At 42.1% G+C, this 14439-nt stretch overlaps 1 protein-coding gene across 1 annotated transcript; it reads right to left on the minus strand.

Moving 5' to 3' along the window:
- Nucleotides 1-3537: 3537 nt before the first annotated feature.
- LOC307240005 (cationic amino acid transporter 2-like) lies at nucleotides 3538-13866 on the minus strand (the record flags this gene model as incomplete). The annotated part of the gene is made up of 11 exons (XM_080013580.1): nucleotides 3538-3677; nucleotides 3782-3890; nucleotides 4555-4721; nucleotides 4806-4939; nucleotides 7017-7119; nucleotides 7358-7494; nucleotides 7874-8096; nucleotides 10405-10538; nucleotides 12473-12635; nucleotides 12828-12983; nucleotides 13500-13866. 11 exons carry the CDS (start codon nucleotides 13864-13866, stop codon nucleotides 3538-3540), a joined length of 1833 nt encoding a protein of 610 aa, XP_079869706.1.
- Nucleotides 13867-14439: the final 573 nt, after the last annotated feature.

Raw genomic sequence — 14439 nt, forward strand, 5'->3', positions numbered from 1 at the left:
GTAGCATGAAGGCCAAGCAATTCTGCAGAAGAGCTGCTCTCTCCAACAACACCGCACACTTATTTAGCTATGCACATGCTTAATTTTGGCGCTTTCCTCTCAGGAGCCCCCTGAGGAATTTTGTTTTTGTGTTGCCCACTGCACTATTGATGACCACTGCTGCTGACCGCATGTTTTTCATAGCTGGTCAACTGTCTTCTTCAGCTTTCTTGGTGCCACAGTCGGGTTTCCTCCATGAAAGTTTGAATGTAAATAACAGTCGGCATGCAAAACTAAACTAAGACCAGTACTGTCAGCCAGAGGTAGACTATCCAGGACGCACAATGGCTCATCAGACAAAAGCAATAACCCCAAGCCAATTGGAAGGAATCAGTCAAGCCCTGAAACCACAGACGGTGAAACAAATGATGACGTTTCTAGGAGTGTCGGGATTCAGTTCAGATTGGAATAAAGACACCACACTTAAAACAGCCCCACTGAGAGAGTTGATAAGAAGGGCAGGCCAGACAGAGTTGAAAGCTCAGTTAGTATGGAATAGTGATGCAGAGGCAGCCTTTGAAAACATTAAGCAGCAAATTGCAAGGCGCTAGTGCTTTGGCAAATCCTGATTACACTCAAGAGTTTCACCTTTATGTTGCAAACCGGGACAGAGGCTATGGTTCAGCTATATTGATGCAGGAAACACGCAGTGGACGTCGCAAACGGCCAATAGCTTGCTATAGTGCAAAATTGGATGGAGTAGCCCAAGGCTACCCTCCTTGTTACCAGGGATTGGTGGCCACCCAATATGTTTATGATAAAGCTTCAATGATCACCATGGGATACCCTGTAACAATTTACACCCATTATGAGGTGACAGAAATTATAGAACAAGAAAGGTTTGCGTTGACTAATGCCAGGCTACTCGAATACCTCGCGTTAATAACATGAGTGCGTGGCAGACTCGCTCACTGACACTAAGTTGATACCTGACTTGATGTCTACACCAATGACTGATGCGGAGGATGAGCTGTTTGTGGATGGATCATGTTTTAAAGATCACACTGGTGATCATGCAGTTTTCGCTGTGGTGCGTCGCCACAGTACACACGGTACATCACGGTCCATAGTGAGGCCCGTCCGCAACCATGCTCTGCACAGTTGGCAGAATTAAAGGCGTCAACAGTTGCATGTCAGAAAGGTGAAAGACAGAAAGTGAACATCTACACAGACATAGCATATGCACATGGCGTGTGTCATCTGCTTGGAGCAGTTTGGAAGCAAAGAGGGTTTAAGGAAACAGACGGCACACCTATACTCCATCACACCCAGATTAATGATCTGAGGACATCATTGTTACTACCAAAACAAGTGGCAATAGTTAAGTGTCAGGCACATAAAAAAGGAAATGATTATATAGTCTTGGGAAACAATGCGTCTGATGAGGCAGCCAAACAGGCATCGTCTGTAATTCAACGCACGTCGCATTGAAATAAAGGGGCCAAAGTTAGCGGGTCAACCCGGGTATCCTGTTCACATCAGAACCGATCGGAGGTAGAGCAGATTAAAGCCTGTGTGTATTGCAGGATCAATTGACCCGGGACTGGGACCAGCATTTTTCCTTTCCCACTGGTGACAAATGCGGGATATTAGCGGGTGTTACCGGGTTTTTGGTGCAGTGGGAAAGTGCAAGGCTGTGGTGAGCGGTATCCTTCCAGCACCCCCGACATGCGCAAAGCACGCTCGTAGCTGCTTGCAGCTCTCGTTTGTTTTGTTATTGTTATTGCTATTATTATTGTAATTGCTTTTGTGTGTGCCACTGCTTATTATTTGACATGGGGTTTCCTCCACCGAACGTCAGTAAGGTCCCCCACCAAAAACATGCACACATCACCATCGTCCGACCAGCGATGGACACCTGGTACCAGGTCCCCGGACACGTCGACAAATGCTGTCCACTGCTCCTGGCTGCCCCCAGGAGGAAGAACAAGCCAGGATGGGAAAAATGCAGAGGCCACATTTCACCGGCCACCACCCAAAAAGCATGTGTGTGTATATACAGTATATGCATGTGTTGTAGTGTGGTGTGTCATGTAACAAATAAAGATTCTTAAAGGTCGAGTCGATTAAAACCCAGGTCTATTGCAAGACCATTTTACCTGCAATTGGACGGAAAGGGGAAACCTTTTAAAATACTTCCCTTCATTGAAAGGGGACATCTTTGTGGTTACAGCAGTGAACGTTGGTAATTGGGACATCAAATCCTTTGCGCCACTATTAAATGAACTGACGAAGGTCTTACTTCTCTCTTTGTTGTCAGTTTAATTACAAAGCACAGGCTTTACAGGCATTGTTCAACATTCAAAAAGGTTTCCACCTCTACAACAGGCCTACCCTTTAACAATGGTTAATAGCTTTACAATTGTTGACTCCCCTCAGACTCAGTTTTTCCCCCCAGCCCATCAGGCTTCCTAACCAGCAGCATTAATCTCAGTGATCACATTGATCACATGGTCACCTCCATGTATGTTCTGGTCACTTCCTATGTCCATTCAATTTCCATCCCCACAAATTAATGTACATAATCATTGGCACTCCTTCATTTTTTATTTCTCATAGAATAACACTCTATTCTTATTGTCCATGTTCCTCATATTTACAGTCTCTGAAACTGCTTCTAGTGTTTTACTGTTACGTTTATTTTTTCTTTTCTCATTTGTGACTCTTTAGTAATTCAATATTTTTGATGCCTACTCGGCGTTGTTGCTTGCCAAACCTCAGGAATTTCAATGTTCGAAATGACGCTGGTTTACTGTGCATTTCACAAATAAAACACTTCAATACACTGAAGCATTAATGATTTAAATGACTTGCAATCTTTATTCAGCTACCTCCTAAATTTACATAAACAATAAATGGAAAGTCTACCAAGTAAAATAACATGTTTATTATATGATGTGTAGTCAACTCATAACTCAAACTATTCATATTCATTTTGTGTGAGGATTAAATTTTGTCCTCTGAACAGGTTCCGTGTGTCATAAATATTGTTTCATATCAATCATTGAAATAGTCAAAATAAAATAATGCTATTACATATTATTATATTATTATTCTTTTATTGACATATTATATATGCCATTAAAAGAATCACAGTTGAGATGGTGATGGGGTTCGTGCCCATTCATCCGACTGCATTTTACCTAAAATTACAGCACAAGCCGTCAACATATAAATAATGCACGACTGGTATTATAATGCTGAAGAGAAATGTAAGTGGCCCCCATTTGTCAACAATTGTCATTGTTTGGACTGATATCCATCAAAGGCAACGCAACAACACAACTTTGTTGTGAGGTGTCAAATGTGCCCTGTCAAAAATGAGAAATGTTTTTATCCTTTACAATGATGTAATTTTTTTCACAGATGTAAAAACATACTGCGTTTGTTTGGGAGATGTGTTAAGCCAAAATCAAAATGGTTTGTGAATTCTCTTTTCTTGTCTGCGTTATGTCATCCTCCTCCTCCTCCTCCTCCTCATCCTCCGATTGGGGCACATCACATCTCTGACCCTCTGGAGACGTCCCGAGAATCAAAATCTTCCTCCATATCCGTAGCCATGCTTTCACTGTGTGCATTCTGAAGCCTTTGCTTTTGCACACTATGCTGAACACCATAGCAAAAGTACACAGTTAAGCCTGTTTTAAGAAAAGGAACATAGCCAAAGTATTGATTTAACAGGTCTTTGATTAAACAAGATATTATGATATATTTTTTCAGACTAATGACTATATTTACATACCCATTGCCATCCAAACTGCATAGCGGATCCACGTGTCTGGTCCAAGTTGAACCATCAAATAAACGTTGACAAAGACACTCATAATTGGAAGAAAAGGCAGAAAAGGAACCTGAATAAATGAAAAATATAACAGTGGTTTGCATTGTATGACAAATGGACTACAATTCTTTAGGTCCCTGCTTTAGTAAAAAACATACCTCACAGACCTTGCACATTCAGCAACTGTCAACTTGCTACCCCACTTTAGGATTCAAGCTTAAGTCCTCGCTTACTCTACTGGCTGTCGCTAGAGTATCGGCTTCATGGCTACAAGCACCAAACAGCCTCCATTCAATTTATGAATATAAAAAAAACAACGTTTATATCAATCCACCTCCATTTTATTTCAATGGGAACCTGGGGGGGGTCACGGCGTCCCGGCCGCTGGGTGCAGACCTCCTACACCACTCGGTGCACTAGATGCTGTGCTATACGACTCGACTCTTCCTTTTTGTTTATCTCTGAGCAGCAGCAGGAACTTCCTTATATCGAGAAATCGAGGCTTGGTTTATGCTAATTTGGTGTTTTGAGCACGCCCCCGTCCTGTTAGAATCGCTCTGTCAACATACTGTATGCACGTGGATAAGAACAAATGTTGCTGGTACGCACACGCCTTGAGCGCGGTCGTCATTTTCTGCATCCAGCTTTTTTTGCACACAAAGTAAAAACTATTTTCACGTATTGGTGAATGTGGCCCATTGAGAGAAGTTTGGGGAGATGTGTCAGGGACATACCATAAAAACAGCTTTGGCCGTACTCTGTGGTTGTCTCCAGATGATCAGGGTGATGAAGACTAGTGTCACCAGGATCACGGTGACCAACAGAAGACTCCACCACTCCTGGGCCAGCAGGGAGTCTGCAGCCTTGCTGATCACGATGCTCAGGAAGACCACTAGAAAGACTGGAGAGAAGATACACTTGTGTTATGGGGCCTGGATTTCACTTGTAAACAAAACAAAATGATGGTGTGAAGAGGATCACTTACTCATCAAAACTGTCAATATTGACACATTTTTTGAGGTGCGGGAAGTGGCTTGCGAGGGAGGATACATAGCGGTGAATACTGTGAATTCTTCCAGTTTGCTGTAACTTGAGTTAACGGGGAGATCTGCTTGGTACCTAGGGAGGTGAAAATATGCATTTAAATACTATTTGGAGATTTCTAACTCCTTTGCATGATTTAATGGATTAAATTTTTAATTTAAGTCAGTCCGTACTCAACATCATGTTTTTGATATCTATTTGTGTGAAATTATAAATTGTTTTCCAATGGAGGCCAATGGCAACTACAGAAGACCTCATTAACAAACATGTGCGGCAATGTTCTTACTTTGTGTGCAAAAAGCTGGATGCGTAAAGTCAGCACCGGATTCAAGACGCTTGCATACCAGCCACGTTTGTTCTTTCCCACGTGCGTACATTGATATATCTGAACTATTCTAAAATGACAGGCACATGCTGACAACTTCAAATAAGCATAAACCATGCCTCGATTTCTCCCTATAAAGAAGTTGATTGCTGAGTTGCTGCTGAGTTGAACAGAGCAGTCTGGTGCAGGAGGTTTATGCTGCAGTAACAGAGAGGGCATCGTTTCACCTTGGGTTCACACTTTGGCTGAAATAAAAGAAGTGGATTGATATAAAAGTAGATTTTCCTTTTTATGAATTACGTGGAGGCTGTTTGGGGCTTCCCTGTGGTCGTGGGGTGTCTATACGGCTGAGGAGTCAGTAAATGGCCCTGTGTCTATACGGCTTCGGGGCCTTTTCCGCTGCTTGGAGGCTCTACGATATAATTCTGACCTTGTACACCAGAACCAACTGGGACAAGTCCCGTACACAGGTCCCATACACTCACTGGTGGACACATCACACAAACACACACACACACACACACACACACACACACACACATACAGGCACACTCATCACAGGTGCACACACACACCACAAGCACCTGCTTTGAACGCACCCCCATCACCCTCCTGATTACACCCCTCTCCTTTCTGCCCTCATTTACTGCCATAACTATTCCAGGAAGAAGCCACGTGCCGAATTGCTGTTCCAATTTTCCTGGACTTAATAAAGTCTGTTTTGTCAAAGACATAGTTTGTGATTTCTGATGTTTATGTTTTTCCAGCAGGCTGACAGCACAGGTTAAAAAATAACAATAAATGAAATGTACTTAAGTAAGTCAATAAATAAATAAATGGAGGCTGTTTGGTGCTTGTAGCCTGGAAGTTGATCGTGCAAGGACTTGGGCATGGTGGTCTCAGTTTGGGGCAATTGGTCTAGTGATTGAGTTGTTATTCAGGATCCAGGTTATTACAAATATAATAATAGAATGAAAATAGTAATAATTAATAATAAATATAGGGCTTCTATTTCCAGCGGAAACTGAGTGATCAGCCATTGATCGCAGTGAACAGATCCTGGTGATCTCTAAGATGCAGAGTCTCTCTAAGGTGCTTCCAGCTATGTCCATAAACATATCCATAAAGCTGAATATGCCAGTATCACACAAGCTTGGAGATGATTTAAATCATTTTTGGCGTGTGTAAGGTTAAAAGAGTGGCGAATTCACAGGGAATGGATTGCACCGCTAATAGCACCATGAATTAAGCGTCAATTGTGCCCGCGATCTGCTTCGTCTCAGTGTCCGATTCACAAAAGATATTGCACTAATGATATGACATTATCCATGTGGCAAAGTATAAATGGTGGCTTTGCACCAAGAACACAGTAGGCAGGACAATGGCAGGGAGAAGGAGAAAAATGGGAATCAATGGCTCTGAGGAGGCGGCACGCACAGGACTTTCTTTGTTTCATTCAATAAGGAAATGTAAGAAAATAAATACATCTAAAATAAAAACACACTGTTTTTATTTATCTTGTTTGCAAAACGGGCCGTTTGCAGGTGCTTTGTGAATTATTTCAGCGGTTTAGCGGCCGCCAATACTTTTGTGAATTCGCCCCAGAGTAAATTCAAGGATCCTAGAACTTTGAATGTAGTGGTGATTTTGCCCATCCAACTTTTTTGTAAGTAAGAATATTTCTACCGATATTTGTCAATGAGGCCCACTGAAACCACTCAAAATCCTGCCCTTCTTTTCTTTAAAGACAAAAATTCCACCCTGTTAAAAATATTTTTTTGAACAGTAATCTCATTCAATTATCCCAGTGCTGATCATGAGCCTTACCTCAATATGAGAATACATATCGCAACAAGGGTGTAGGCAAAGAGAGTTCCAATAGACATCATGTCAACCAACACCTTCAGGTCAAACAACAGGGCCATGACAGCTGCAAAGACAATGAGCCTCATAACCAATTTCCTCTGGACGTCAGTTCAATAAATCATACTCGACATGTCATCAACATTTCCGTACTGTTATACTCATTGCATGATCAACAGCTCCTCCAAATAATATATGTTTTTCTTTTACAAACGTCCTCCACAGAGTGTATTAAAAATGGACCACGACTGACTGAAGGAAATACAGGAAAGCTAATACAGTTCATTATTGTTGGCGTCTGTTACCTGCTACGACGCCTGAAGCCAGAGTAGCTGTGACTGGACTCTGTCTATCACTCATTTTACTGAGTGGTTTGAAGAGAAGACCGTCTCTGGCCATGGCAAAGAGAACGCGTGGCATTGGGAAAATGCATCCTAAGAGGCTAAGGATGGGGGGAAAAACACATAATACTTGCATAATCTTTATTGTTGCATTCCATTATTTCCTCAATTATTAAACACTGCAATAAGAACAAATCTATGAATGAACTTTGGAATTACGTTCTTGGGTTATGGAAATCTCTTGATAAAAGGTCATATCAAAGCTGTGATGCGTGATCAGAATTAGGGGTAAAGCTGTACAAGATAGTTTTGCTAAATTAAGCCGTGGTGTCCTTGTTCCATTAATATTTGAATCATTTTTACAACTTTCAAGGGTGCTATCAAGAAAAGTTGAGCCTGGACATTGTGGGTCCCCCAAGGGCTCATTTCGTTGACAGAATAGAAGTCGGATGTTATGAGATGCCTCAGATTAAACAATACCTTGAGGATAGTGCACAGAGAGAGCCCACGGCAACAGCATACTTTGCAGGACCCCAACCAACGTATGTGAAGGCTACGGGGAGCGGGCTGTGGACACTGAGCAAATAGTACGGCATCATCAGGGTCAGAGCTGCTGACACGCCGAAATAAGCCAGGAAGCAGACGAGCAGCGACACTACAATCCCCAGAGGTATGGACTTCTGGGGGTTCTGAACCTCCTCTCCTGAGAGAAAACACATATTGTACATTGCTTATTTTGGATTATGTATTGCACTATTGATTTACAGTATTTTTAATCCCCTGTGTACAGTTTAGTTTTAACTTTTGTGCATCCAAAGTGTGCGCATACACTGAACACATAAGCCAGATTCAGACCGAAGCCGACAAACGACAGCAAACGTCCATTCATTGCTATGGAAAATCACATTATGAAAAGCTATGACGCGCTGCGGAATTTCTGCATGCGGTCAAGGCTTCAGGATGCCTTCAAATTTTTCAATTCTTGTGACCAGCTTTGGTCCGACAGTACAACTGTAAGTGACGCCAGTCAAGTTTTTTTTATTGGAACTGTGCTTAAAACTAAGTAAATGAGTCATATATAAACTAATGACGTTAACCAAGTGTCACCTTATACACTATCAAGGAGTCTCTTTTTATATGAGTGAATTGTGGGTTTTTTCATATTTCGCAAACACTATATAAAGAGAGTTTTAAACTATGATTCATGGAAAATGCTAAATGTCCAGCTGAGCAAACTACTCGCTGTTGTACTGGAAAAAAACAGCTCTCCCATTTTCCCTGATAAAACCCAGACAAAGTTCATCCGACGACCACAAGAGGGAGGATCTGACTGTTGGATGAGATTATGGATTTGGTTGAAATCCTGTGTAGTACTGTGTATATTACGCAATTTCCCAAATGTTTTGCGGTGCATTGTTTTATTTATTTTTCATGTGTACCTACTACTGAAGACAAATTTGTACAGTTAAAACACTACTGTTGCTGTTCTGCCTGCCACACGCCATCCGAGTGGTGTTTTCAGGGCCCTCCGACACAGAGACAGAGGCGGATATGCTGCATGAACACCATTTCATTGTACTGAGTGGGCAAGATGTAACAAGCTGGGAACACATGGACACATGTCATGACAGAGGGAGAATCCCTGCCCAAAGCTTACCCCCCCTCGCTCCCAACCCCCACCAAGCAGAGAAAAACATGCCAGGACTCTGAAACAGGGTTCCCATACCTTAGACAAACAAAAATGTCCATTGTCTAAAATGCCGGAGAGTCCCTGTTCAGGCACCACTGTCGTAGTTCCGCCCACCCTACGCCACCCACGTGGCGTTTTCAGGGACCTCCGGCACAGAGAAACAGACGACAGGGTTGTAGACATCAGTTTATTGTAGAGAGTGGGCCAGTTGGATTTAGCCCGAAGCAGATAGACACGTGTCATGACACACTCTCCACTCTTGAGTGTGTGTGGGGATGGGGCTTATACCTGTTGTTCGTTAAACCAACCAACAAGCAACAGGGATGCAGCCACTCTGGTCCCAATTACCGAGATCCAGGTCAGGTGTGGCTGCTCAAACCAGCCCGTCCCCGCATCACATTGCGTTTTCAGGGCCCTCCGACACAGAGACACAGTCAGAGATGTTGCAAACACACCAGTTTGTTGTAGAGTGGCAAGATGTAACAAGCCGGGAACAGATGGACACATGTCATGACAGAGGCTCTCCCTGTGAGTGGTGATTTATCGTTGCTTGTTGGTTGCTCTGTCGAGTAACAGGTGTACAGCCACCCCTGATCTAGGCCTCAATTATCTAGACCCAATGGGGTTTGAGCACAAGTTCCAGGTTCTGTGAGCCAATGGCATTTACCTTTTCAGGCCACCAAAATCAGTTTCTGAACAAATTAACAAAATAAAAAAAAATAAAACTAAAAACAAAATAAAGCAATCCAGTTGCTGAATCTTCACCCATGTTATATTCATCAGGCCTAATTTAAAAGTTAGTTCTGACTTTGGTTGCTGTGCTCCAAGCTTGTGGGGGGACACTGCACCGTATTTTTTAAATACTTAAATTCAGATCGTCTGCAGTTTCTTCAGGAACAGCTGGTATTAATTTCTCTTTCTTTTAAAAGATTTGTTTGTTGAGCTACTCAGATGGGGCGGGGTTCTAATTCTACTGAAGCTCAACGTGAGGTAGGATTGGGCTGCAAATGTCAACCAGTTGTTTCAGGACATGATTTCTGAAATAGACAGCTCACAAAAAACTGATTGACTTGTCTTTTTTCCACAGTTTGTGTTTAAGCAGGCCCATCAGACACAAATGTATGTGCACAAGCACTGAAAAAGTGAGTTTTGCATAATAGGTCCTTACGTTTATTTACCTAGTGGGTTAAATCATTTGAAATGTTGTTATTGTGCACCTTCTGCAATTACAATGATATCTTCTGCTATCTTCTACTTTAAACCTGCAAACGATACAACTAGAAGAACATCTCAGGGCAAGGAGGTATCTCATTTCACTTACCGGTTGTGGCGATGCAGTCAAATCCAATAAAAGCATAAAAACAAGTTGCTGCTCCTGCTAAAGTTCCCTCGACACCAAAGGGGAAGAATCCACCTTTGCCATAGCCAGTGGTTTCATTCAGTAATGTCTGCATTCTGAAAAGAGCAATGATGTGGTTTTAACTTCAGTTTATCAAATGGATCCATTGAGAATAATGTGTAATAAACAGAAATAGACTGGTGCAGTGTACACAAAAAACAATATTTATGTTGATGACCGTCACAGTTAAAGTTTGGATTCAAAAGCAAACGTGTTCTGAAAACACTTCCCAACTGCCCAGTTATAAAAAAAATTTTTAGATTGTGCACATTCTGTGGAAGCATATTTTGTATATATATATATATATATATATATACACATATACACACACACACACACACACACATACACACACACACACACACACACACACACACACACACACACACACACACACACACACACACACACACACACACACACACACACCTCAAGAAAAAGTTCAATATTTTTTGTCACTCATTTCAGAAAGTGAAACCCATATATGATATAGATTCATTACATGTAGAGTGAAATATTTCGAGCCTTTATTTCTTGAAATGTTGATGATTGTGGCTATAGATAATGAAAACCCAAAATTCAGTGTCTCAGAAAATTTTAATATTGTGAAAAAGTACAATATTGGAAAGTCATGGTGTCACACCCTCATCAGTTAATGAACTCCAAACACCTGCAAAGGTTTTCAGAGCCTTGAAATGGTCTCTCAGTCTGGGTCAGTAGGCTACACAATCATGGGGAAGACTGCTGACAGATGTCCAGAAGACAGTCATTGACACTCTCCACAAGGAGGGTAAAGCCACAAAAGGCCATTGCTAAAGAAGCTGCTTGTTCACAGAGTGTTGGAGCCAAGCATATTCATAGAGGTGCACCAGCAAAAGGGATAACCGCAGCCTCGAGAGGATTGTCAAGCAAAATCCATTCAAGAATTTGGGGGAGCTTCACAAGGAGTTGACTGAGGCTGGAGTCAGCTCATCAAGAGCCACTACACACAGACCAATCCTAGGCATGGGCTACAAATGTCGCATTCCTCGTGTCAAGCCACTCCTGAACCAGAGACAACGTCAGAAGCATCTTACCTGGGCTGTGGAGAAAAAGAACTGGACTGTTGCTCAGTGGTCCAAACTCCTCTTTTCAGATGAAAGTAAATTTTGCATGTCATTTGGAAATCAAGCACCCAGAGTCTGGAGGTAAAGTGGAGATTCACAGAATCCACATTGCTTGAAGTCCAGTGTAAAGTTTCCACAGTCAGTGATGATTTGGGCTGCCATGTCATCTGCTGGTGTTGGTCCACTTTTCTGAAGTCAACAGTCAACACAGCCATCGACCAGGACATTTTAGAGCACTTCATGCGTCCTTCTGCTGACAAGCTTTATGGAGATGCTGATTTCATTTTCCAGCAGGACTTTGCACCTGACCATACTACCAAAGGTACCAAAAGCTGGTTCAATGACCATGGTGTTACTGGGCTTGATTGGCCAGCAACCTCGCCTGATCTGAACCCGATAGATAATCTATGGGGTATAGTCAAGAGGAAGATGAGAGACACCAGACCCAACAATGCAGATGACCTGAAGGCTGCTATCAAAGCAACCTGGGCTTCCATTACACCTGAGCAGTGCCACAGGCTGATCGCCTCCATGCCACGCCGCGTTGATTCATTAATTCATGCAAAAGGAGGCCCAACCAAGTATTGAGTGCATAGAAATGAAAATACTTTTCAGAAGCCTGACATTTCTGTTTAAAATATCCTTTTTATATTGATCTGATGTAATATTCAAATTTTCTGAGAGACTGAATTTTGGGTTTTCATTATCTATAGCCACAATCATCAAGGCTTGAAATATTTCACTCTATGTGTAATGAATCTATATAATATATGGGTTTCACATTCTAAAATGAGTAACAAAAAATAATGAACATTTTATCATGATATTCTAATTTTATGAGATGTACATATATATATATATATTACAATAAGGAAATGACATACTCATTTAGTGATCCATTCAAGATAGCATCCTCACTGGTGTACCAGTTGTCAATATTCCCCTTTATGAAGCCAGCAACAATAACAAACAGTAACACCAGGATGTTTACTGCTGTAAAAACCTTATTTACAATAGAAGACTCTTTTACGCCAAATGCAAGAATTCCTAGAAAGGAAAGACAAAAAATACATGACATAAGTTATATAGAAACCATGACCAGAAATGTTCATTTTCAAAAACATCAAGCTCCCACACAGGAAAAATAAACTGTACATCTAAATTACCGTAATTCACACATACTGTATATAGAGTATATTGTAGAGTTATCAGCTAAAAAGAAAAGATTGCAGAACATACCTGCCAACAGCATTATGAGGCCGGCTGCAAAGAAGTCAGGGTAGGGAGCTAAACCAGGTACATTCATAGCTGCCTTTTGTCCCAGAGAGTTGACAATGACTTTTCCAATGAGATCATCAAAAGTTCCGCTCCATGCTCTGGCTAAACTTGAAGTTCCTGAAAAAGGAACATCAAGTATGAGGAATTTGATATTTTTCTACCTGGAATTTCAGCAGTAGAGTCAGTTTAAATCTCCCCAACAATATCAAAGTGAGCAATATTTAAACAATATTTACATTTGAGACCAGGTCTAGAAAGTCCTTCACAAATATAAACATAAGAGCAGCAGGTATTAAGTAAATATAAGAACATTTAGAAAACTTGGAAAATACATAGAATAATTTATATTTATAGTGTATACCCTATATACCCATACCAATTTTCTATTCGTATGGGTATATATTTTTCTATCTTTGCCAATTTCTGTTTTTATTTTATTTTTTATTTTTTTTACTATTTGTGTACATTGGCCAATTTACATTTTATTTGTACTTTATCATTTATTTTATTTTATTTTTCTCCGACTGATAAGCTATTTTTTCGCCTGGCGCAAAATGCTGATCCTGATTCTGATTGTGACAGTGAAAAATATTTCACGGAGCAGACAGCTTTCTTTCAGCTGTGTTTCTTTACCTGTGACACAAGACAGCAGCAGGTTCCAACCAGTGATAAAGGCCCAGATCTCCCCCACAGTCACGTAGCTATACAGGTAGGCAGAGCCGGTCTTGGGAACACGAGCTCCAAATTCAGCGTAACACAGTCCAGCAAACACGGAGGCTATCGCCGCCACCAGAAAAGAAAGAATGATGCTGGGCCCAGCCACAGTCCGGGCCACCTCTCCTGACAGCACATACACGCCAGCTCCCAGCGTGCTGCCCACCCCAAGGGCCACCAAGTCCAGGGTGGTGAGACATCGGCGAAAGTGTGATTCTTCTCCCTCAGGTTCCAGAGGTTTTCTTCTACACAAGCTTTGCAGGAACGGTACAATGGCACCAGACATCCTGAAAATAATAAAATAAGATTAATGTTTGGAGCAACAAGGAAAAACAAACAAACTGTGGTGGGGGAGTGGATTGTTGTTTGCAGTGGCTGAACCAGCAGCAGTGACACAGCTGTGGTGTGTGTCTCATCTTTGTTTGTTCTCTCGCACAGTGAGGCTGGGTCCTGACCCCGGCACATTGACTGTTAAGCACCTGAAAAGGTATGTTTTGTGTTCCCCAAGAAGGCAGGAGCGCCTGTGAATTTCAGTAGGTTTCCTCTCAAGACTTTTTGTTTGAATTCAAAGACAATAAAGCCTGACTGTAGCTGAGCTACAGTCTTTAGCCGAGCTACAGTCTGTAGCCGAACCGACTGTACCGAAACCTCTCACAACAGCGATTGTTTCGCAGTTGCACAGTCGGCAAGATCTGGGACGGAAGGAGAACCAGGAAGATAAGGGGAGGATCCACTGGGACAGGCCCTTCGCTGGCTGGCGAGCCACATGGCCCTCTGACAACAGCTGCAGTCCCTGGTGGAGCTCATGGCATGGCAGCAAGGGACAGGTCTTACGTGCAGGGGCTGGTGAGGAGCGCCA

Source organism: Zeus faber, assembly GCF_960531495.2.
Source record: "Zeus faber genome assembly, chromosome: 14".
Lineage (NCBI taxonomy): Eukaryota > Metazoa > Chordata > Actinopteri > Zeiformes > Zeidae > Zeus > Zeus faber.